We start from the raw sequence: 22,063 nt of genomic DNA, 5'->3' as shown, positions 1-22,063 counted from the left end.
AGGAATCCGGACTTCTGTCACAAACTGGCTTTCCTGTGTGTAGGAGGAAAAAAGATGCTCAAAATTGCCACCAGCACTTTATTACGCAGCAGTCACAGCGGCATCAGCCCCCACGTTCCCATTTCACCCTCCACTTATCCAGGGGTCCACTGGCCTTTTTCATGTTTCAGTAGCAGATGCCAAGCTCCGCTAAGGCCTTCTGATCCTTTTTTTTTTTTTAATTTTTTAAATTTTTTTTATTTTTTTAAACTGGACTGATCCCTTTTTTCTTGAGTGTATAGCTGGGCTTAGAATAAGCTGAGTCTCAGAATTGATACTTGTCTCTTAATTGGTGATGATGAGGAACACTGACAGCAGCTGAGCTCCCAGGGGAGGTGGGGGGGAAAGGATTTCCCGACTGGATTACAGAGGCTGCCCCGAGGTCATGTCGGGGTGGGGAAAGTAGGGGCAGAGCCATTTGTTCATCTTTCAGGCTGCAAACTGGTCCAAGAACTTGAGGTAGGCCTGACGCTGGGACGCAGCTGCTGGAATGAAGTGGCCACCGGAGTGGATGAGGGTGACGGCTCCGGTGAATCGGCTGGCCAGCTGCATACTTTCCTCAGAGGGGATGACGCAGTCAGTGTCCCCAAAAACGTGTAGTGAAGGCAGTAACAAGGGGCACTCCAGGATGGGTTCCTTGAGTCCAAGGCCTCGGGGACAGAAACCAGATACCAGGATGATAAATCTTGGCAAGGGGAAGCGGGGATCGCCAGCTTGGCCAAGGGCACACACGACGGCTGCCAGCGCGGCCCCCTGGCTGAAACCAAGGAGCCCATCAAAAGGCCCCAGTTTCTTCACTGCCTGTGCCACGGTTCCCAAGGCTTCCTCCAGACCTCTGCATACTGTGGACTGGCTCAGGGCGTTGAAAACGTCTGCCTCCTGTTCTGAAAACCACCAACCTCGGGGCTGCTCCTCCGGAAGGCAGGGCTCTACAGCGATATGGGGAAAGGATGGGGTTAGGGCAAGCGAGTATCTAGGGCATGAGAAATGAAAACGGGAGGGAGGGTGGGTTGGGGCTGACAACTAGCGAAGAGGCGGCCGAAGATGAGAATCTGGGGGTAATGAGGTGGAGAGCAGAGTGGCATGGCAAGGCAGGGAAGCCTGATCATGGTGGAGGCCTGGGAGGCTGGGATGGAAGAAATGAAGAGGAAAGAGGTGAGCAGGTGGCGTGGGGGTATGCTGAAAGGAGTTACGGAAACGAGGCCAGATAAAAGACTCAGACTGCATTTCCCGGACACGGCCCGTCTCACCGGAGTCCGGCCCGGCGCCCTCGGGGCCCGCAGCATCCGCGACCAGGTGCGGGCCGCTGAGGCACACGAGTTCGGCGCGGCCCCGCAGCGCCTTCCTCAGCGCTCCCGTCTTCTCGCGGAAGCCCCGCTCGCTCTGCCGGAAGCCGGCCAGGGCTAACACCCTCAGCGGTGGCCGCGCCGCCATTTTGCCAGGCAAGCGCCAGGGACCGGAAACAGCCTTTCCCCGAGCGGAAATCGAATACGCGAGGGGTGGGACCAAATGCCGGCCCCACCCCGAAGGCGGGCCTCTGCGCGAGCGGGGTGTTCCCATAACAACCGGAGGTGGTAAGGCGTGGCCCAAGCAGGGGCGGATACCTGAGACCAAGGAAGGGCTCAACGAGCGCTCGTTGCTCCCTTTTCGTCTCCGCAGCTACAGCCGTCGCAAGCCGCGTCTGGAGAGGGCTGCGCGGACTTCTCCTGCATCGGAGGATGGCAGACTCTGCTCAGGGTCTCCATTCTGCGAAGTCCTCCACCCTACTCCCGTGCATTTCCCGTAGCGGCCTCACGGCGGCGACCTCGACTCGCGTCGCTAGGGAGGCGGCCAGGCGAGGCCGCGCCTTTGGTCTCTCTCCTCCCAGCTTGCAAGTCTAGGCCTACCTTCTCCAATGCCAGCGGGCTCAGAGCCTGGGGGGGCCGGTTCCGTCCGTGGTTGACTGTCCACGGCCCCAAGGAGCTGCCGGCGTAGAAGTCCATAGGGTAGGGCTGCTGCCAGGAAATGTCCCTCAGGGCCACCACTGCCTAGGGGAGGACACCCGGACAACAACTGCCAACTTTTTCTGGGCAGGATTAATTAATTCAATCTTCACGATGGCCTGTGGAGGTCCTATTGTCCCCATACCACAGAAAGGAAATGTGAGGCTCTGACAGGTTAAGGGACTTGCCCAAGGCCACACAGCTAAGAAATGAGTCAGCTGTAATAAGTGCTGCCCACCCCACTGCAGATCCCTCCCTGGACAGAACCAGGTGCAAAGCCCACTCTCTCTCAGGTATTTTCAAAACGCAGGGTTACCTCATAGGGTGTCAGCAGTGGCTTGGGGAAGGCTGTGCCCCAATCAATGGAAAGGCGCGGACATGCTACCTGCACCCACCTGGGAAGGGAAGGGAAGGTCAGACCCAAGGGTGGGGGTGGGGAAGGTGGTCCTCCCCTGGGCAGCATGCTGAAAAACATGACTTGTCCCCAACACACCCAATGAATGCTTACTATTAATTCTAGAGTAAAGACAGTCACGTACTACCGTTCAGAATAACACTATAGCTGTTGATTTTCTCGTTTCCTGAGAGAGCCCTCTGCGAGCTCTCTGAGGGCAGGGCCTGGGCAGCTTATCTGTGATCTTATCTCCAGAATCAAATTTAGTTTAGTTCCAGTACACTGCAGATGCCAACCACCCCTCAAAAGAATGACTGTGATGTTACAGTTGCCTGTGAGCCCCCAAACTGAAATGGGTGAGACCCCTAGCCAAGAGCAGCCCCTGCTGAATGAGGGCTCTGTAACCATGAACATTCATGGAAGCAATCCCCACACTCCAGCCTTCAATATGTGCTGAGCAGGACACTGATCTAAGGAAGCTTCCTTAGAGTCATCGCTAGAGAGGTAAGGTGAGGAAACTTACACATCCACTTCAGGAAGTAGGTTAAGCTTGCTGGGGAAGATCTCAGAGAGCAACAGCCTCAGGAAGGGAAGTCCTAAGGCTTGGAGCCGAGATTCCAGGTGCTGCTGGAAGACGGAGGCCAAGCTCAGGTCACCGTGGTCAAGCAACCAAGTCAAAATCCCTTAAGTCTACTAATTGTCCCAGCTGAGTTTCTAATCAGTCCCCTCCTCCAGAGGCCATCCCAAGCCCTCTGACCTCCAGAATTTTGGGGCTGCCCTGGCGGCCCAAAGTGCCCAGGATAAGGCCCCAGGATTTAGCTGAGCGGGCTGTGGCTATGGCTTCTTGGCGGTTGGCTTGCATGCGCTGGTGGTCATAGTGTTCTCTGGATAGGACTTTGCTGTATGGGTCATATCTGAAAAGAAGCTATAAAGGTTATGGTGACAGCCACTCAGGGTACCTGTTGTACCCACAGCTCCCTGATCCAGTCCCTTGGTCTCCTGAATCTTTACGCTCCATGCAGGTAATTAGGAAGAGAGCAGAGATCGTCATTAGAAAGCTCAGTCCCACAGCTGGAGCAGGCAAAAGTAGGAGGGGGGTTTAGAATCTCGGTATGAATCCCAGTGTGGGGTGGGTGGGTACTGCGCAGCAGCAGCTCTGGGTCTGATGCCCGGATTCAGGACCCAAGTACCTTGGGTGCTTAGAGCTGTTGGCTCTCAAGGGGCCAGGGAATGAGGATGTTTCGGCCAGTTGAGGGCTTCAGTGGCAGGGAAATCCCACCCTCTCCCTAGCTGGTCAGCCCAGCTCAGCCCATACCGGTAAGCGGGGACACCAGGGTTGGCAATCATGACAGACTCCAGATGGAAACGGCCGTCTCCAAGATATCTGCAGCAGACAGACAGGGGATGATACATGTGGGGTACGGTGAGGCAGCAGAAAAGGTGGGCGCTGGCTTGGAGGTCCAGACTGAGCTCCTGGCTGAATGTGCTGCTGCTGGGGGGGGGGGGGGGGGGACACACTGGCCTAAGTCAACATTCCGCCTCCTGAGGCCTTGGTTTTCTCATGTGCAAAATAAGGAGTTTGAACTGGATGAGAATAAGGCCCTTCTAGTTATGTAATGCAGAATCTGAGAACTGCTCCTCACCCCAGACTTCTGGGGGAAGGGTAAAAGGGCAGCCATGGCCACGGGAAGGCTGCTCAGGGCTCTAGAGATCCTACCTTGGAGATGTCGGGACAGTTCCTTACCTAGCTCAACACAGACATGGCAAATAGGGTTCAACATGTCATCGATGTTGTAAATGAAGTTTCAGGGTCTACAATGGCTCTCTCTCCCCAAACTGGCTCTCAGGTCCTCTTACTGAGTTGTAACAACTACTCTTTACTGGATTTGTGTCTTCTGTGCACCAAGGCCCGGAATAAGAACTTGCCATGTAGGACTTCACACTCAGACCCTCAAACAGTCCTCCGAGGTACCTAGGGTATCCCCATTTTACAATAGATACAGCTGCTGTTCAGGGATGTTAAGGAATTTGCCCAGTCACACAGCTATTAAGCAGTAGATCTAGGACTTGTCTCTAGGCTTAACCACCAGGCTCTATCAAGCCTATCCCTAAAAGGAGCTTCCCAGTCCACAGAGAAGGCAGAGCATAGAGGACAATCACGAATGCAGTTCCTTCTTGGAGACCACACTGATCTTTGTGATGAATGCCCCACATTCAGGGTGTCTCTCCCTCCAACACAACACCTTGAAGCCCCCAGTGGTAGGCACCTACAGGCTCAGAATCATGTGGGCACAGGCAGAGGGGCAATGCCCCTTCGGGAGCAGGGCTGTCCTGCGTGGGAGCAGCAGGCCCTGTGGGACCAGCATCTACAGCCCCAGAGGCGGGGCTGAGTCAGGGGAGTGCCCCTCCCGCTTTCCCTGCCATTAGCTAGGAATGGCGCTCCCCTCCCTAGTCCCAGCCGGGGGAGCTATGGGCTCTGAGGCTGGCTGCATTCACACAACATTAAGCATTTCCATTACCTAAAATAATTAGGCGGCAGGAGACATGCTGCTCCTGCTTGTTAGCTGTCCGGATGCTAAATTAACGGGGCTGCAGTCTGGGCGTGCCCATCCATCTTCTCCAATTATATTCCCACCAATTCTAGCCCACCCTCACCCCCACTCCCCACCCCATGAAGCCCTCTGATTCCTGCCCCAGCCTGGGCATAGCCTCTTACATGGTGGACAGAGCACCTGAGAGGGAGACAGGCCACCTGCAACCCTATTCGGTCCCCCTTTTGCAGGGTGACCTTGAGCAAACAGTTAAAAAAGAGCTTGAGACTCAGCTTCCTTTCCTACACAATGAACCTCCCGATCCCTTCTAAGTGCATTTCTTATGTCTCTCCAACTGGCCCCTCATCTTTCACTTACACAACAGCCTCCACCTCTCTGGGCAGCTGGGGAGCCGTGCAGCCCAGGATCTCTCCAGGGGACAGGGGCTTGCACTGTGGGACACTCACACGGTACTCAGCTCTCAGCTCCTGGGCAGCTGCCTGGAGGAATGAGGAGGGAAGGGAAGCAAGTGGGTGAGGAGGGAGAGCCAGGGCCAGAGGACCAGCCGGAGCACCTAACATGGGCCCCAGGAAGAGCCCGGAGGCTGGATGCCTATCTGTTCACTTACCTGCAAGGTCGACACAAACTGAATGGTGCTGACCAGGGCAAGGGAAGTAGCTGGGGGAAAGGTGAGGCGGATAGAATCCAGGAAGTGGGTAGTATCTATCCGGATGTCCACAAAGACATACAGTACCCGGAAGTCTCGGGCCGAGGTGTCCATGGGAACTGGGAAGAGAAAAGAATTCAGGAGACTGTTTTGGAAGGCCAGAGGCGCAGGGGGCCTGCCTGGGCCAAGGTCTCTGAGCAGCCAGGACCAGTGGCTTCAGCCTAGGGATACAAGGAGTGAGCAGGAGGGGGGGGGGGGAGGGGAGGGACACAGTGATAGGTTCCCTTAGAAGCTCCTTTTCCACCCCTCGGCCGGGGCTCTACCACCAACAGCCTTTCAAACACCCACATCTGGGACAGCAACGTTGTTTCCAAGGCAACCAAACCCAAAGGAAAGATCCACCTGCAGAGCAGGAAGGCCAAAGCCATCCCAGAAACTGGGAGGGACCTCCTGCCTGCAAGCAGGACAAGAAGGCACCGTGATGGGGGAATTAGCACGCAGTCCTGCCTCCCTGCCTCCCTGCCAGGATCCCTGCCCACCATACCCAGGCAGCTGTGGCCATAGTGCACCAGGAAGTCAGCTCCCAGGGCCCTGGCCGTAAAGTCATCCACACAGCAAGCCCCATAGGTCACATCGCCCATCACCATCACTTCGGCCTCTGTGAACCTGTGCAGGGGAGGGAACGTGGAGGGGGACAACGAGACGGTGACACCAGGGTGAGGTGGGAGAGAGACCTACCCCTGTGAGGATATCTCAGGGCCCAGCTCCTCTCCCTGGGAGAGGCAGCCCCTCTCACTGGGGCTGGCAGCTGCCACTTCTGCCAACAAAGAGTAGGAGGGGCCCAGCTGCCACATCCCCCGGTCCTGGCAGCAGCTCCTGGAACTGGAGCGGTATGAGGATGGTCTCTGTAGCACCCAGGTTTCTTCATCCAAGCCCAGACTTCAAGAAGGACCCCACCCCTCAGCTGGGCAGACACAGGGTCGGATACGGGGGCTCTGACGCCCTGGCTCATCCCCCAGAGCAAGGAGCATGCACACACATGCAGAGGCGCCCACTCCCATGCTTTGACGCTGCAGCGTGCGTGGGTATGCGTGTAGGGATACACACAGCCTCCCTGTCACCCAGACCCCCTGCTACCTCCCCACCCTTAGTTAGGGCCCTCTGCACCCAGGGTGGGGGGGACCCACGAACGGCTCCCCCATAGCACATGGCACCACCCACACACCTCATGCGTCAGAAAGAGTGGGCTCTGGCCAACACATTGCCATAGGATCTGCTGCCAGGCCTGAATCACTGGGGGACAGGGGTGGGTGGGGAAGACCCCGCACTCCCCAAATTCACCAGGGGCATGGTGCTAGAGGACCAGCTCTTCCTTGAGAGATGCACCCCTGGGCCATAGGGCCTGGCTTGGCAACTAGGGTCTCCCCATCTCTCTCCTGGAGGTGGGCTGGGGAAAGCTGAGCTGCTGTCAGTCAGCAGCCGCTCCTCCTCCCCCTTCCCCAAATCAGTCTGTGCACAGAAGCAGATTATTCAACTCCTTAAAATGCAGCCCAGGCGTCTGAGTCAGCCAGAGCACTTAATTTTTTATAGATTAAAATGTATGCAAATTGGCCTGAGCCCCAGAGAGCATCCCCAAGGGGCAAGAGGGTGGGAGCTGGGAAGTGAGTCTGTGGCAGTGGATGAGAAGCGGAGTGGGGGAGGGCAGCAGCAGGGAAGTGGGAGGTTCCCATCACGAGATGACCTCCCCTTTCCCCATTCTCCCTCCCTGTTCCTGTGCTGGTTCCAGATGGCTGAGAACTCCCCACCCCCAGCCCCAGGATGGCTCATTGTAAGGAAGAAACTTAAACAGAGAGGGGAGAGGAACTGAATACCGTCTCCTAGACACTTCTCCCCCACCAAGCCCCTCCTTGCCCTGTTCCCCCAAGTGTGTGGGAGAAAAAGGTTCCCCTTGGCTAGACCTGATGCTGACAACCCAACTCATTCCAGGTCAGCTCTGAGGATTCTTAAGTTCCTCCTCAGGCCCACCACCTGCTCTAGGCCCAGCTTTGAAGATACTGGAAACAACTCATCTCCCCACTCCCCTGCTGCACCCCCTCCCCCACTTAAATATTTTAGAGGAAAAAGAGATTTATACAGACAAGACAAGCCAGACAGGCTGGGATCTCAGCAGGCTGGGAGTTTAGTTTTGACTTTTTCCCCTTGTGCATGTATGCTTGTGGAAGGGGGCAGGGTAAGGCCAAGGTCCAGAAGGAAAAAATGTCAATAGGAAGAGATATAATGGGCATGGGGAAGGTCTTGGCTTAGCTTCTTCTTCAGTGCCCCAAGCCTCACCTTTCCAAGATATCCACAATGGTGCAGGCAAAGAGGAGAAGGCCCTCAGGCATTTGCAAGGCCACTGAAAGACAGAGCGATGACATGAGAGCAGAGGTCTAGGAAAATCCTGGGATGGGAATACTGTCCCTGACAGAGCCAGGCAACCTCTTCACCCATACTCCATCTCAAAACTTGGGGGCTCACCCTTTTTGGCCTGGGCCTGCTGAATCCTCCAGATGGTCTTGGGAATCTCAAAGTTATAGTTGGAAGGCAGGACCTGAATGGCTGCCTGCAGCTGGGGGTTGTTCAGGATCTCAGGGGGGATCTGATTGGCCAAGCGGCCCCTAGGGGCTCGACCTAGGACAAATGAAAGGACTGAGTTGGCACCTGGCCTAAAAGAGAACCAGTTAAGTCCTTAACATCACCCAAGTTTCAGGCCCAGAACCCAGATGCCAAGGGGCTTGGCTCAGCTTTCTTCCTCACTGAGTCCATTCTGAAGCTGGAAAGACAACCCATTAAGCCTGAAAGAGATCTGCATAATTAGCCTCCATGTTGAGAGATTACTGGGAATCAAAGATTTGAGCCCCTGAGTTAGGTAAACCCCATCCCTTACCTTTGGGGACTGAACTGAGTCCAAACAACGGCTCCTTGGTAAAGAACAACTCTGAGGAAAACCCAAGAGCCCAGCAGTCTGGGAAAACGTCCTCCCCCGTGCCCAACCCCTCATCCAAGTCCCTGAGAACACTTTGAAGTTCTGAGGTCCTAGATATGCTGTCTATAAGCAAACTTATTAAGTACTGACTTAAAAGACTGCCCTCTTTACTCAAGTCCCACTGACTCTGTCTACAGTGGTGAATCTCTACACTCTTCCCTCTCCTCGTTTAAAAGGGAAATAAAAACCAAACATTTAACTGACTTAACAGCTTCCTTAGTCTCACTGTTCCACCGCAGGAAAAATAAAAGAACACACTCTAGTTAGGACTGCAGGCAAACAGGTAAGGATAGAGAAGTGACTCCACCCTTTAGGGGCTAGTAGTCTAGCAGGGGCAAATGCAGGTATACAAATTACAACTTGATTAAAGGAGAAAACACTGTAGCCCATTAGCAAAGCTGCAACCCTTAATTTGCTTCCTATTCCCCACAATTCAGCTTAGCTCAACCCTATTATCTCTTCAGGAGAGTTTGGGAATGTGATAAGTTAACAAGAAATTAATTTACTGAACAAATATTTATTGCACCTGCACTTTGTGCCAGGACTTCTGCTAGGGCCCTTTACTACCATGGGAGGGATCCTCCCAGACAGAACCCTTCACTCTCTGCCTGTGGGCAGATGATGGTAGTTGATGATGGTGCGGTGGAGAATTAGCATGGCAGGCTGGGATCGTGAGACCATATTTGAATGTTACCACGGCCATAGTTTTTGTTCATTTGTTTCAAAGACCTTGGAACAAACAGCCCAGAATCCTGGGCCCCTCACAGAAGCTCCTCTGACAGGGCAAGTCCCCTGTGGTCGTTGGGATGTAGGAGCTGCTGGTTTTAGTAGCTCAGTTTGTCCTCGGGACTAGTAGGCGCCTCCTCCTTTATCACGTGTCTGTGATCTTATGTTTACATCAGTATTCCCGGGTAGACGAGAGCCCTGAGGGCAAGGCTGTTGTGTAGTCCCAGCACCCAGCAGAGGCCTCGCAGTCAGTAAGCACTCAGTAAGTGCCGGGTGAATGAAACCCTGTGCCTCTTTCCTGGAGGCATTCCCCGAGGGCCCACTTGTGGAATGGCCGCTGCAGCGCGCCTGGCTCTTTCCTTCCCCATCGGGTCCGCTTTATCCGTGACTCCTCCCGTACCAGCCAAGGCAAGGGAGCGGGCAGCGTTTCCGGCTTGAGGATTACAAGCTCCTAGGAAGAGCTGCTCCGGATCGCGCCCTAAGGCTGCAAAAGGAAAACTGGTCCCTCGGCGCTCCAGCGAAAGCCGCCGGAGCAAGTGACGGCGGGGCCCTCCGGGTCTGGCGGAGAAAGGCCGCCGCTGTTAGCGGGGGAAGGTGCTGTCCCTGACTTGGGAGCCCTGACTCGCGATGCGAGGTCCGGAGGCCGCAGCGTAGTAGCACCCACCTCTACCAGTGCCGTTTCGGCTGCCCGGCTCCGCCGTCCCGGACTCCGCCAGCGCCGCCATCACTGGCCTGTCCACATGGAGACCAAAAAGGCAGCGCTAGAAGAATGCCGAGAACTCAGACCTTGCGATCGACCGCCGGTCGCAAGCGAGGGGCGGGGATTTGCTGGGCGGGGACCAGGAAGGAGACCGTAGGGGTGGGGCTACCGCGGTCCCCACCCCGCCCCCAAGCCCGCAGGGGCCGGGCTCTCCGCCTCCCCTAGCAGTCCAGTACCAATTGCAGTTACACCCTCTCGACGTTCCAGACTGCTCCTCCGCTCCCGGTTTTCCAGACCTGGAACTCCCGGACCAGTGCTCCCCTTTTGCCGACTCCCTGCCCAAATTCTGTGGACCAAGTCTTGTGATGGGACACCACCCCCGCCACCGCCCCGTATCCCTTTTGCTCCTCTCAGTCTCCCCTCCTGGTAAGCAGTGGAGGCCCTGTAGGTAGAGCCAAATTCCATACCTCAGAGGACCCCACTGCCCAAACAAGACAGAACTCAGCTCCCATCAGCCCAGCTCCAAGCTGAGTCCTGGGGTTTTTGGAGCGCCAGGGTGCCCTTACCTTTAGGACCAACAGTGCAGAATGCTGGAAGGTTTCCCATGTGAAAAACTGCTACCAAGGGAAGGCCCCAGCCAGAGGGTGCTTTCCTGGGGCAGGGCTTGGGGGTGCGGGGAGCAGTCCAAGGAATCCAGTCGCCTAAACCAATCTACCCTTTTCCCTGCCTCGGCTGCCTCTCAGGTCTAGATAGCCTTTCTCTTGATCAGGCCTGGGCTCCTGGGATCCCAAAGGGAAGGCATAAGCAGCCAGTGAGATGGCCTTGACCTTTGGAAGATCAGAGTACCTGCAGGACTGGCCCTTAGCAAGGTCTTGCCCCATACAGCAATAGTCCCCCAGGGCTGTTTGCCTATCCAGCCCTCTGGCACCACCTTCCTCTCTCAGAGGTGGTGATGTGAGCACAGCTGGCTCTTTAAGGTAGCTCTGTGGCCTGGGGCTCCCCTGGAGGCCCTCCTTGCTTGGAAACTCCTAATTAAGGTACAGGGAGAAGTGAAAAACAAGCAGCCAGGGACAGACCTGCCTGGGTAGCTGCCCAGAGAGAAAGGATGTATGGGCTGGCTGAGACTGAGCAGCCAAGGGGAGGACCAGAAGGGGTCAGTGCTCTGCCCCCCAGGCCACTGACTGATACTCTTAGGACAGTCATAGCTTTGGACCAGGCTGTGGCCAATATGGGTCCCAGGAATACCCCTCTTGCCTTGATAAGAGCTCAGCATGAATTTCCCATCTCCCCTGGGTTCTTTGGACTCCCAAGGTGCAAGATCTCAATTCCAGGGATCCCCTGAGTTCAGCCCCTCCCCCTTCAGGACACTAAGGCCCAGCCCGAGGACAACTTTAACTCTGGCTGCAGCTGTGAGATCCACGGGGGTGGGGGAGATTGACTCCAGGAGAGTAGTGGCATTTCCCTAGCAGATCCCACATCCCTTGGAGCCTTTCTCTGGGCAGAATGGGGCCTGTGGATGATTGAAGGCCCTCACCCTCTTACATCGCCCCATAGCCTCTTGTCCTGAATGAGCTGCCCTAGCACCCATTAGGAAACCAGGTGATGTCTAGGGGAACTAGACATCAAGGGCAGATGCGAGCATGTCTCCTAAGGTAACTGCAGTGAAGGACATTGGGGGCTGTCTTTCAGCTTGGGCCAAGAACACCTCCATCTGTTGGTGGGGGGTCTCCCTGCCTGAGTTACTCAGCAGGCTGAGTAATTACTGCCTGACAAGAAGGCGGGCACAGCGCACTCCCACATTATACCACAACACCCGCCTCTAGTCACCCCCACCCCCTGGCTGGACTCCAAAGCAGCACCCAGCCCTCCTGAGGCCCGAAATAACTGTGCTTCTCACACTCACGCCCAGCCCCAGCCAACTTCGTCTGAGATGCTGGAGTTTGTGGGGCAGGGGGGTCATGGGGAGGCAGCTCAGGGGGCGGGAAGGAGGATTAGCAGACCCCGATTAAGGCCTACACTTTGGCACCGATCTGCTTTATGATATGGAGCAAGTTGTTCAACCTCACTGGGCCTCAGTTCGCTCATGGAGAGCCCAGGGCCTTGAGACAAGCTTTAATGCCTGGCAGGGTGTGGGGCCAAGTCCAGCCCTGCAGCTGGTCAAGGCTAAGAGAGAGAATACCCCAACTCCAGTTCCATCCCAAGATGGACCAATCTTCTTAATCATCAGAACAAGGTTACTTTTTCACCTTCAAGCCTGTGTACCTTTTCTCCTGCCTGGAATGCCCTTTTTCCTTCTCAGACTGATAACTCAGCCCTCAAGCCCCAACCTAAATGGCATCCCTTTGATGAAGGCTTCCTTGATCATCCTTCACCTTCACTCCCCTCACAGAGCTAGCAGAGCCCCCCAACACTTTCTTTCTCCTCCTGTCACATTCTAAGATGCCTTGTGGGTCTTTCTTCCCCAACTGTGCCCTAAGCTCTTGTGGTTACATGCCTATGTAGTTGGTGGAAACCCAGAGCCTTGGTGCCATTGAACGCAGGGACCTTGTCTTTTTCACTGGCTGAATCTCTAGGAATAGTAATGCCCCACGAATTGACCCTCAGTAAATGCTGTTTGAATGAGTGACTTAGCCCCCTCTTCTTCCTTTCCCAGGACCCCTCTTATCCCAGGCCAGTAGGGGGTGCCGCCTCCACCCAGGATCTCGCCTGGCCTGAACCTTATTAGCCCAACTGGCCCCCTGCGGGACCTGCTTTCTAGGCGGTGCCTCCTCCATTTTCCTGGAAGCCCTGGGCGCGGTCGGTGTAGACCGAAGGAGATCGGGGACACCCCCCCCCCCCAGGCGGGGATAGCCCACCTGAGCCCCACACTGGTCCCTCCCTCACTCTAGAATTTGGAACTGGGCCTCCCTGAATGCTTGCTGCGTGGACTAGACCAGTCTGGGGGCGCGCCACACCTACCCCCCAAAAGAATAGTATCCTGGGACGCGGGTTGCGAGGCGGCTGGGTTTCCCGGAGCTGTCCTGGGCGGGGAGGAGCCGTCGAGCCTCCAAGAAGGAAGCGAAGTCGCCTAGAGAGGATATGGGCAGGGGTGCAGACTTGTGATCGGGGTCTCTGGGTGGCAGTCCTCCCGTCCCAGCCGGTGGGCAGAGCGCACGCTTCCAGCCTCTCCTCTCTGTGACCTCCAGCCGCGAAGGGCGAGCGGACGGGGGTTGGGCTGCGGGCGCGAGCTCCGGGAAGCCCGCGGGGCCGAGAAGGGGCTTTCGAGTGGCCCGACGGCCGCCCAGGGCCTGGGGCAGGTACTTGGACAGACGCGGGCCAAGGATCGTCCCTAGGGGCGGGCGCAGCGAAAACACCTCGGGAGGCGGCGCCGCGCGGCTGAGCGCCGCTGCCCTGGGAATAGGACGGAGCTCGGCACCGCGAGCTGAGAGCACTTTCATAAATTTTGTATGGGAGGCGCTCCGTGAGCGGGGGCGGGGAGCGGAGCGAGAGGGAGGGAGCTAGCGAGCGAGGGAGGGAGGGAGGGAGGAGAAAAGGTGGGGAAAGCCGGGGGGTGGGGGAGGAAGGGAGGCGCCCCGCTCGGCCGATCGCTGGGTCCTGCAAACGCGCGCCGGGCGCTTTCCCCGGAGCTCGGGGGTGCGTGCGAGCGCCCTTTTGCAGCAGCCGCGGCGGCGGCTGCCCGAGGGGGCGGAGAGGAGGGGGCCGCGACCCGGCGGCCGGGCGGCCGGGGGGCGGCGTCCCCTCTCAAAACCGCCTGCAAAGAGCTCGGGGCTGCAGAAGCAGGCCGCCGGCTCCGCGGAGCAAGCCGCTTGTCCCGGGGCTGAACGAGCGCGCCGGGCTGCCAGGCAGAGCCGCGGTTGCTAGTGGGCGCCGGTGCCCTCGGCGCTGGGCTCGGGTTCACCATGCCCCTGAGGGGCCGGGCTGCCGGGCACAAGCGGATCCCCGGCTTGCCCCCGCCTCGACGCGCTCGGATTAGCTGTAGCCGGCGCCCAAGGATTTGAATCCTGACTCCGGCAGGGAGCGCGCCTAGGCCGACCTCCGAGTGGCGGCCCCGCGGCCAACATGCTTCGAAAAGGTGAGTTGGAGCGGAAGGGGCAAGTTGGAGTTGAGTGCACACGCGGCCGAGCCTCGAGCCCGGGAGCCACCCGAGCGCTCTCCGGCGCCCGAGCTCCTGGCCCGGGAAGCAGCGGCTGGCGGGCTGGCGGGCTTTGCTGGGACGCACCTGCGGAGGGTTTGCTGCTGGAACTCAGCCCCTGCCGGCGGCCGGTTGCGAGACACGGGATTTGCGCCATGGATCAAGCGGCCAGGCCTAGGGATCTGGCTCGGCGAGGTCATTTCGAGACCATTGTGAGCTACCCATGATGGAAGGGGAGCCGGCCTTCTGGGACCTTTGCTTTGCCATTATAAAGTTTTGCAGTCGTAGGCTCCTTCCGCTGCGTGGGCACATGCTGCCAGTTCTGCCGCTTTGGCGGGGCCGGGTTCGGCCCGGGCTCCAGGGCGGCCAGCGGTCAGTCCCCGCGCCGCCCGGGCGCTCACTGCGCGCCCTCGCTTCTCAGGCGGGGCCGGGACGTGGGCACCTTCCCTGCAGTCCTGCTTTGGTCCTCAGGGACGGGCTCTGGGCACCCAGCAGCCCAGGGGAGGTGGCTAGCGCCTGCCGTCCTATTCTTCAAACTTTCCTTATGCCTGGAGCAGCGAGATGGGAAGGCGGGGACCGTACCCGCTCCGTGCGCGGCAGGTGCCAGGCTCAACTTGAGGAGAGCTGGCCCCGCGACCACCTAACCACAACCACCCTCCCCCTGGCCCGCCTTTCCCCCGCAGCCCGGCTCATTGCAGAGCGCTGCAAAGTTGGCGCGGGTGCTGGGGAAGTCCCGCCGCGCCCCCACGTGGCTGCCGCGCGGGGAGCTGTCCCCGGGGCCCAGGGAGGGCAGGTGACCACGCCGGGAGCCCGCAAACCCGGTCTCCAGCTGCCCCGGCCTCTGCGTCTGCCTCCCTCCCCTCCCTGGTCTGGGCGAGCTGCGGCGCTCCGTCGGGACCCTATCGTTTCTGGGCCGGGCCGAGTGGCCCGCAAGCCGCGGCGGCTGCGTCTGGCTGCCCGGGCCCTGTGGGAGCCGGCTAAGGCGAGAGCTCAGGTAGCTAAGGGCCCTGATCCCTGCGCTCCGCGCTCCTGCCTTAATCCGCCCCTGTTTCCATGGCAACAGACCGAGGTGTCGTAAGCACAGGATTCTGACCTCACAGTAGGATGGGGAAGGAGAAAACGGGCAGGGGGAGGTGGCGGAAGAATGGAAAGCGAAGCCTCAAGATGGGTGGAGAGGAGCAGATGTGGTGGTCAGGAGAGAGACCCCACAAGCAGGTGGGACAGGTTGGGGAAGAAACCGCGCTTTCTCTAGAAGCAGTAAAGGCTGTGTGGTGGTCCCGGCTGGCTCAGGCCTACCGGGGAGCCTCGGTTGCCCCGTCGTGTCAATAACCACAAACTTGTGTGTGACTTGTGTCTTCCACGTGGGTCAGGGCAGGGCGGGGAGGCTGGAGGGGGGTGGGGGACGCTGCCTACCTTTTCCTGTGGTGTGGGGAAAAGTCTCTCTGGCTGGTTGGAGAAACCTCTTCACTGATACACCCCGGTTCTGGAAAAGCCCTGCAGAACGGGACTTAAAGCCCTTTCAGCAGCTGGCCGTGGTGGTCAGTGCCTGCACACAGAGGGTGATCTTTACAAAACTGAGCTGAGGCCCGGGTCTGAGAAGCTTGGGCCTGGAGTGTGCACACTTGCCCTGGTGCCTAAGGCTTCCTATAGGCAGTTTTAAGAGGCTGCCATAGCTGGGTTGCTGGGTCTGAGATGGAGATAATAGAAGGGAATTGACATCCCATTTCCCTTTTGGTCTCTTGTCTTTTGGCAGTTTGTAGTTAAAAATGAGCCAGAGAACAGCCCAGGTACTTTATTTACATGACTTAAGTGCCCAGGGGGACTCCAGGAGCCTTTCTCTCCCATCCTCACTAGCCAGAGACCCAACCCGGGATGAGCCCAGTGCATTCTGGGGGCCTCTCCTGGTGGAGGAGACTCACTTAGCCTGTTTAAGAGGTGGCTACTGGAGGCTTGGCAGTCATGGGGGTTCACCACTTGGATTGGCCAGAGGAAAACAGAGCAGAAAAGCCCTTTGCTGGGCTCGGCCGAGCTCCAGTGGCCTACAGCCTGCTGCTGGGACATTGTGTGGACAAAGGACTTTATTTTTGCTCCTTTGCTGGACAGTCTTCTGTCTCGGCCCCTGGTCCTGATCTGTAGGACTTGTTTCTTTTACACACATATACAGGACACTCAAATACTCTGTGTGGATTCTAGGTGTGTGCTCAAAGCCAAAGGTATGTCCAAGGCTCATGCCAAGGGAGGTGGCCATTGAAGTTTCTGTTTCCCAAATTGTTCCCAAAAGCTCCGAGCAAAAAAATGTTACAGGGATGGGTTCAGATGTTCATTGCAATTTCCCTGCCCATCAGGGGCAGAGTCCTGTGAGTGGACTCCTGGACCTGAGAGAGTTTCATAGTCTCGATTTGGATTTGAAAAAAGAGCAGCCATCCCGAGATCCTGGAGGTAAGGTGGACGAGAAAAACCCTCTAACTTTTCTGCAAAGGGCTGGGCTCATGGTCTTGACAATGGAGTGCTTTGTGGAGTGAGGAGGCTCAGTGGTCTGGGCAGAGTGAGTGTAGGCTGTGATCATGAGGGTCATCGCTCTGATTTCTGGTTGTCCTAGTACAGCAAGGACTAGTACAGCAAGTACAACGTCCCTGGCAGGACGTTTTAGGAATTGGAGGGGAGGAGTGCTGCCTTGTGTCTCTTAATGAAAGGACTCTACCGGCCACAGCCGCACCTCTGTGAACCAGAACAGCCTGAGCCCTCAGTGGATCCTGCTGCTGACGGTGCTGGGAGCTGAAGGCTTCAGCAGCTGCCTGCCCTCTTTTCCGTCTCCTGGCCTACCCTGGCAGAACCAGGGATATAAAAAGCAAGCCTCTGGTCAGAGATGAGAGGCAGGCAGGGCAAGCCAGGCCTGGAGCCCCCCAGCACCATCCAAGAAGAAAGGGCAGCCTGTTGGGGATTTTGCTTCGCCAGAAGTGGCCTGCTTAAGGTCAGGATCTATGGTTTTCATTTTTAGAGCTATAAAAACAGAATGCAAATCAACAGCCTCTGGGTTAATACTGAACCTATCCTTAAAGTTTTTGTCTTGTTAAGCAAGGAAATAGAGTGCCAAATAGGCTTTGTTAAGTGGCAGTCTAATTAATAATTTAAAATCTTGTAGCTGTCTTTCATTAGAATTTATCTGTACATCAACCACAAAATCAGTCAAACACACTCATTTATAAGTTAATGCCATCCCTGAATAATTCAGCAAGAGCTAGATTAAGGCCTGCAATCCAGTAAGAAGCATTTTTGTTCTTTTGGTTTCCATAGCCAGATGGACTGGCCTGGTGGCTGGAGTGGGTCTCCTTTGTGTGAAGGGGAGGCAGCGGGAGGAAGGGACCGTGGGGTCGTCAGTGCTTGGTGGATTTGAATCCAGAGATTCCCTAGGTGACCTGAGAGTCTTCAGGTGGCCAGGTGACAACAGGCCCCTCCTCTTGGAGCGGTCCGTTTCATGGTCCTCTTTAGCTCCAGTGGAGAAGGGAGGAATATTCCATGGACAGCCAAGACACTCTTCTTCCTGCTGCAGAGGCTGTGTATAAAGGGGAAGTACAAGAGCCCTGCTCAGGAGGGTTGAGATGTGAGGCTTTTTTTATCCCTAATCCTAGCGCAGAAACAAAATTTCAGTCTTCCCCGCCTAACTGTGCCCTACCCAGAGAATGCAGCCTGGTGGGACCAGTGTCATCAAACACCGCTTCTTTCATTGGGAGCCTCTGGACTGCTGCTTTCCTCAAAGCTCCTGGTTCTTATGCCAGAAGAGAGAAGCCGAGAGGAGGAATTTTAGGGGAGCACCAGGACACACCAAGAGAAGAGGAGAAGCAGAGTTGCCCAATAAAGCCCATACATACATTTTCTCACCAGGGGCCAGAATAAAAGCAAGGCAAGCAGTGCACTGTTTCCCTTGTAAGCTCAGACCACATAGCAAATGTGTTTTGGTTCGATTCCCATCACGCCGATATGCGGCCAAGTCCTCGCTGCACTGCTCAGGCCCATCTTCTACAGAGAAACCGTTCAGGGCCCAAACTCCCAGCGTGGGCACACGGGCTCCTGCACTGCGGGAAGGTAGCCCGGAGTTTCTGGTCTCTGTCTCAGGCCACCGATCCCAAGCCCTCTGCGGGGTTCAAGGGCACTATTTGTGAACACCAGGTAGGTAAGTGGAGCAGACGGTGGACTTGACACCAGGAGAAGGTTCTTGGCCAAGTCTGAAAAGGGGGAAGTCTCATTAGGAAGAGGAAAAGGCAGGGGAAAGGGTAGGTGTCTGTCCCCTGACCTGTGGCCGAGTTGAAAGCAGATGGGACTGAGGAGGGAGGCTTGTGGGGGTGAATCCAGCTCTAAGCTTTGGAGTCACAGCCTGAAAAAGGACAGAGCAGAAGTTCACTTGCTGGAGAGGAGAAGGAGGGGGCAGGCATCGTGAAGGATGTCAAGAACGGATCTGTTTGGTACCATCTGCAGCAAAGTAGTGGTTAAGGTGAAAGCAGAGAGGAGATGACAGGGAGGGAACAGATGGCCAAGGAAGCAAAATAGCTGGCGAAACGGGAACAGAGCCTCCAGGGACGGCAGAAGGCAGGACCTCCGCGCAGAATGCCGGAAGCAGCTCTTTCTCGGGGTGCGCTGGCCAGGCCACCCTGGCTAGAGGTGAGTCCGAAAGAGGAGTGGGGCAGGGACTTCAGGGTGAAGGGACTTCCCAGGCCTGGGACAACACCTAGCAAGACATCAGTTCCAAGGTTGGGGGTCCAAGAGCAGGGACCTCCCTGGATGCCTTGAACTGGGTAGAGGAGGCACCCTGACTTGGTGTCCATCACTAGGGCAAAGCCAAGCCATGTCGCATCTCTGAGCATGCCTGGTTGAGCCCACCAGGAGGTGGTATGGACGCTCGCTGGAGACAGGGGCAGCAAGGACCCACTCGTGCCAGTCACCGTCCGTGGACTACCAATACCTGCTTATAATTAATTACCGATGCGCCAAGCTAAGTGTACTCCATACCTTATGTCCTGTCATCTCTGCGGTCACCCTTTGAGGTCAGTCTGTACTTGTCCCTGCTCTACAGATAACGGAAACTGAGGCACAGACAAATGAAGTCCCTTGCCCTGGGTCACACGGCTGGCACACTGTTGAGTCAGAATGCAATCCCCGATCCGTCTGCCGCCACACTCTTTCGCTTGCTTGCTCTCTTAACCCCTAAACTCCACTGTCTCACATGCCCATCTGCCTTGAATTTACATGACATTTGTTTTGCGGGGTGCTGAATCATTTGTATCTTGTTACAGAGCGCTCTGGCTCTGGTCGCTCCCATGTGCGCTCCCCTTCTGCTGCACCTCCAGGAGCGTCTCTGTCTGGGACCCTGCGGCTCTAGGACCCCAGGGTCTCACCTGTCCTCTTCTTCCCTACCCCACCTCTGCATCTGGGCAGACACACCCTCACTTCCTGCCTCCTCCCCTCCTGCTCTGGTTTCTTCACTGCAGAGATGGGACAGTGGGCCAGCCCATCCTCCAGCTTTCAGGCCCTTGAGAAAGACTGGGACGTGGTTTATTTGGGGGCTGGTCCTTCCCCCTATGTTGCTCTTCTGGGCTAGGGGAGCCCCCAGCTCCCACACATCCTGCTCTTCACAAAGCTGCACCCCAGACTGGCAGGTGCTTGTGTGGAGAGCAACAGCCCCAGGATATGGGGTGGCTGAAGCTGGATGAAGCGGGTCCCTCCACCCATACCTGCCCCCCACCTCTGGAGTTCTCCCCCTTACCCCTGGGGTGGTGCTCCCATGACCCAGCCCTAGTTTGTTAGCAGGACTGTAACGGCAGAGCTCAGACCTGTCCTCCAGAAGGGAATTCTGCCCCCTTCCGGCCATGGTTGAATTCCAGAGGCCAGTTTTCCCTAGGGTTTGGAAAAGAAAGAAAAAAGAGTTAAGGCCTAGAGTCTAGGTGGTCTTGGGAGGTAGAAAGGCACACTCCCACCTCTGAGCAAGGAGGTACCCCCACCACGGTGACTCGGGGGTCTGATCTCACAGATAAGCCGGGGCTTCTGAGCCTGTGATCATTGTCTCATCAGTCAGCAAAGCTGGGATCCAAAACAGCAAACAGCCTCCGTGCTGGCATGGCAAGAGGGTTGGCACAATACGGTGCATGTGTGTGTGAGTGTGTGCGCGCGCGCGCACATTTGTAGAAACACACCTGGCAAGCATGCAACAGGCCCTGGAAGTGTGCGTGCCTGAAGCCCCTTGTTGTAGAGTGGGGCACCCCAAGTGCGTGTGCCCCACCTCCTGCTCCTTGCGGCATGGCGTCAGTGGGCTGGTGAGCTCGTCAGTGGGGGGCCTCCAGGAATGAGTGGGCCGGTGCGCTCTGCACCACGAGCTAGCAAAGCTGGGAGCCAAGCTTGATGAGTTGGTGTGTGGCTCTGCCCGCAGCGGTGGGCAGGGGTGGGCTCTAGGGAATGGGCCAGAGCAGACCCTGCAGAGGGGTCTCTTGGCAGCTTCCTGGGCTGATTCCAGAGGGCTGTGGCAGCGTCGTCAGGGTGGGGCTGCAGGAAATTGAGCAGAATTTGGGGCACCCGGGTGGCTCAGTTGGTTGGGTGTCTGCCTTTGGCTCAGGTAATGGTTCCAGGGTCCTGGGATCGAGTCCCACACTGGACTTCCTGCTCTGCCAGAAGCCTGCCTCTCCCTCTGCCTCTCCTTCTGCCTCTGCCTCTCCCCTTGCTTGTGCTCTCTCTCTGTCAAATAAATAAATAAAATCTTAAAAAAAAAAAAAAAAGGAAATTGAGCAGAAGTCTTCCCCAAGTCAGGAAAAAAGCTAGGCTCCCAACTCACAGCCCACTGAGATGGTGTGAAAGTTTGCTTCTGCCTCTAAAATTGCCCTAGCAGAGTTTGCCATCCTTCTCTGGGCACCTGCGCCAACACAGTGAAGGAGGCCTTTACATATGGTTATATAGAAAGATTCATGAGGCCCTGGGGGGAAAATTGGCATTCTTCTTTCAATGATTTATTTATAGGGCGATTGGATGATGGGGCTATGGAAGCTAAGGTGCCTCCATTAGTGAGAAGCATATGAGGCAGAAAGCCTTGCTCTGTATTTGACATTTAGTGGGGCGACTCCTACCAGGGAGCTGCTTTTTCTTTTAGAAGGTTTTGCCTTTAATGTTCTATTCATGGGCTTGCCTGAGCAGGCCAGGAGAAGGAAGGAGCCTGCAGTGCGGTGGGCTAGCCGGCTAAGGCCAGGTGGCCTGGGGAGCAGGCAGGGCCTGGTGGGTGACTCTGTGGCCAGTGCAGGGGCAGCCGGGCAGGCCCTGGCTGTGGGGAAGCGGCTCCGTTCCTGCACTGCGGGCCGCCTCCTTGGCACAGGCTGCAGGCAGCACGCCCTTTCGTGTTTACTCTCCTGTCTGTCTCTGTTTTCACTGGCCGCCAAGCTCTGCCTCTAAAGCAGCTCTGTGTGACCCTGGCTTTGGCTTGGACATGGCCCTTTTCTTTCTAGGGACCGTGGGGTTGTAGAAAGAATGCCAAAGTTGGAGTCCCATGGCTGCGTTAGATTCCAGCTCTGTGGCTGGGTCTCTAGGATGCTGGGTGCATCTCCTCCTCCTTGGGCCTCAGTTTCTCCATCGATAATAGGACCAGAGTGATGGCTTTTCCCATGTTTCTGGGAAGGAGAACAGTGTTTTCCAACGATATCCACTGTCAGAGCCCAGAATAAAAAACAGAGAAATGAGGGCACCTGGGTATCTCAGTTGGTTAAGTGACTACCTTCAGTTCAGGAAATGATCCCAGGGTCCTGGGATCGAGCCCCACATCAGGCTTCCTGCTCAGTTACAGACTCCTGATGTGAGTCTGTTTCTCCCTCTCCTTCTACCCCTCCCCTGCGCATGT

General features: G+C 56.7%; 3 protein-coding genes across 4 annotated transcripts in view; 1 reads left to right on the top strand and 2 right to left on the bottom strand.

Moving 5' to 3' along the window:
* Positions 1–260: 260 nt before the first annotated feature.
* OVCA2 (OVCA2 serine hydrolase domain containing) lies at positions 261–1,593 on the bottom strand. The gene is made up of 2 exons (XM_045986354.1): positions 1,290–1,593; positions 261–968 (listed from the first exon to the last, which is right to left on the bottom strand). Exons 1-2 carry the CDS (start codon positions 1,471–1,473, stop codon positions 469–471), a joined length of 684 nt encoding a protein of 227 aa, XP_045842310.1. The 5' UTR covers positions 1,474–1,593; the 3' UTR covers positions 261–468.
* DPH1 (diphthamide biosynthesis 1) lies at positions 832–13,397 on the bottom strand. 2 transcript variants are annotated; one of them, XM_045986352.1, is made up of 14 exons: positions 13,023–13,397; positions 10,029–10,125; positions 8,131–8,283; positions 7,945–8,008; positions 6,158–6,279; positions 5,575–5,732; positions 5,325–5,446; positions 3,731–3,799; positions 3,173–3,329; positions 2,939–3,042; positions 2,338–2,416; positions 1,926–2,066; positions 1,644–1,745; positions 832–968 (listed from the first exon to the last, which is right to left on the bottom strand). In XM_045986352.1, exons 2-13 carry the CDS (start codon positions 10,087–10,089, stop codon positions 1,662–1,664), a joined length of 1,314 nt encoding a protein of 437 aa, XP_045842308.1. In that variant the 5' UTR covers positions 10,090–10,125; positions 13,023–13,397; the 3' UTR covers positions 832–968; positions 1,644–1,661. The 2 variants fall into 2 exon arrangements, with proteins under 2 accessions (XP_045842308.1, XP_045842309.1); XM_045986353.1 differs by having other exon boundaries at positions 2,939–3,039; positions 13,023–13,396.
* A 248-nt stretch (positions 13,398–13,645) lies between these two features.
* The window catches only part of RTN4RL1 (reticulon 4 receptor like 1), a 70,695-nt gene continuing 62,277 nt past the window's right edge, over positions 13,646–22,063 (top strand). The window contains exon 1 of the mRNA XM_045986673.1: positions 13,646–14,136. Coding sequence (XP_045842629.1) covers positions 14,124–14,136 — 13 coding nt within the window. The 5' untranslated portion in view covers positions 13,646–14,123. The remainder of the gene's footprint in view (positions 14,137–22,063) is intronic.

Source organism: Meles meles, chromosome 18, assembly GCF_922984935.1.
Source record: "Meles meles chromosome 18, mMelMel3.1 paternal haplotype, whole genome shotgun sequence".
NCBI lineage: Eukaryota > Metazoa > Chordata > Mammalia > Carnivora > Mustelidae > Meles > Meles meles.
This window is presented reverse-complemented; position numbering and strand designations above follow the sequence as displayed.

What these genes read in the sequence shown, in the direction of transcription:
- DPH1 (XM_045986352.1), bottom strand. Translation starts at nt 10,089, where the DNA reads ATGGCGGCGCTGGCGGAGTCCGGGACGGCGGAGCCGGGCAGCCGAAAC. An exon ending in CCGAAACGGCACTGGTAGAG is followed by an intron (nt 8,284 to 10,028) that starts GTGGGTGCTACT and finishes CATTTGTCCTAG; the next exon opens with GTCGAGCCCCTAGGGGCCGC. An exon ending in CTATGGCCACAGCTGCCTGG is followed by an intron (nt 5,733 to 6,157) that starts GTATGGTGGGCA and finishes TTCTCTTCCCAG; the next exon opens with TTCCCATGGACACCTCGGCC.
- OVCA2 (XM_045986354.1), bottom strand. Translation starts at nt 1,473, where the DNA reads ATGGCGGCGCGGCCACCGCTGAGGGTGTTAGCCCTGGCCGGCTTCCGG. An exon ending in GGGCGCCGGGCCGGACTCCG is followed by an intron (nt 969 to 1,289) that starts GTGAGACGGGCC and finishes ATATCGCTGTAG; the next exon opens with AGCCCTGCCTTCCGGAGGAG.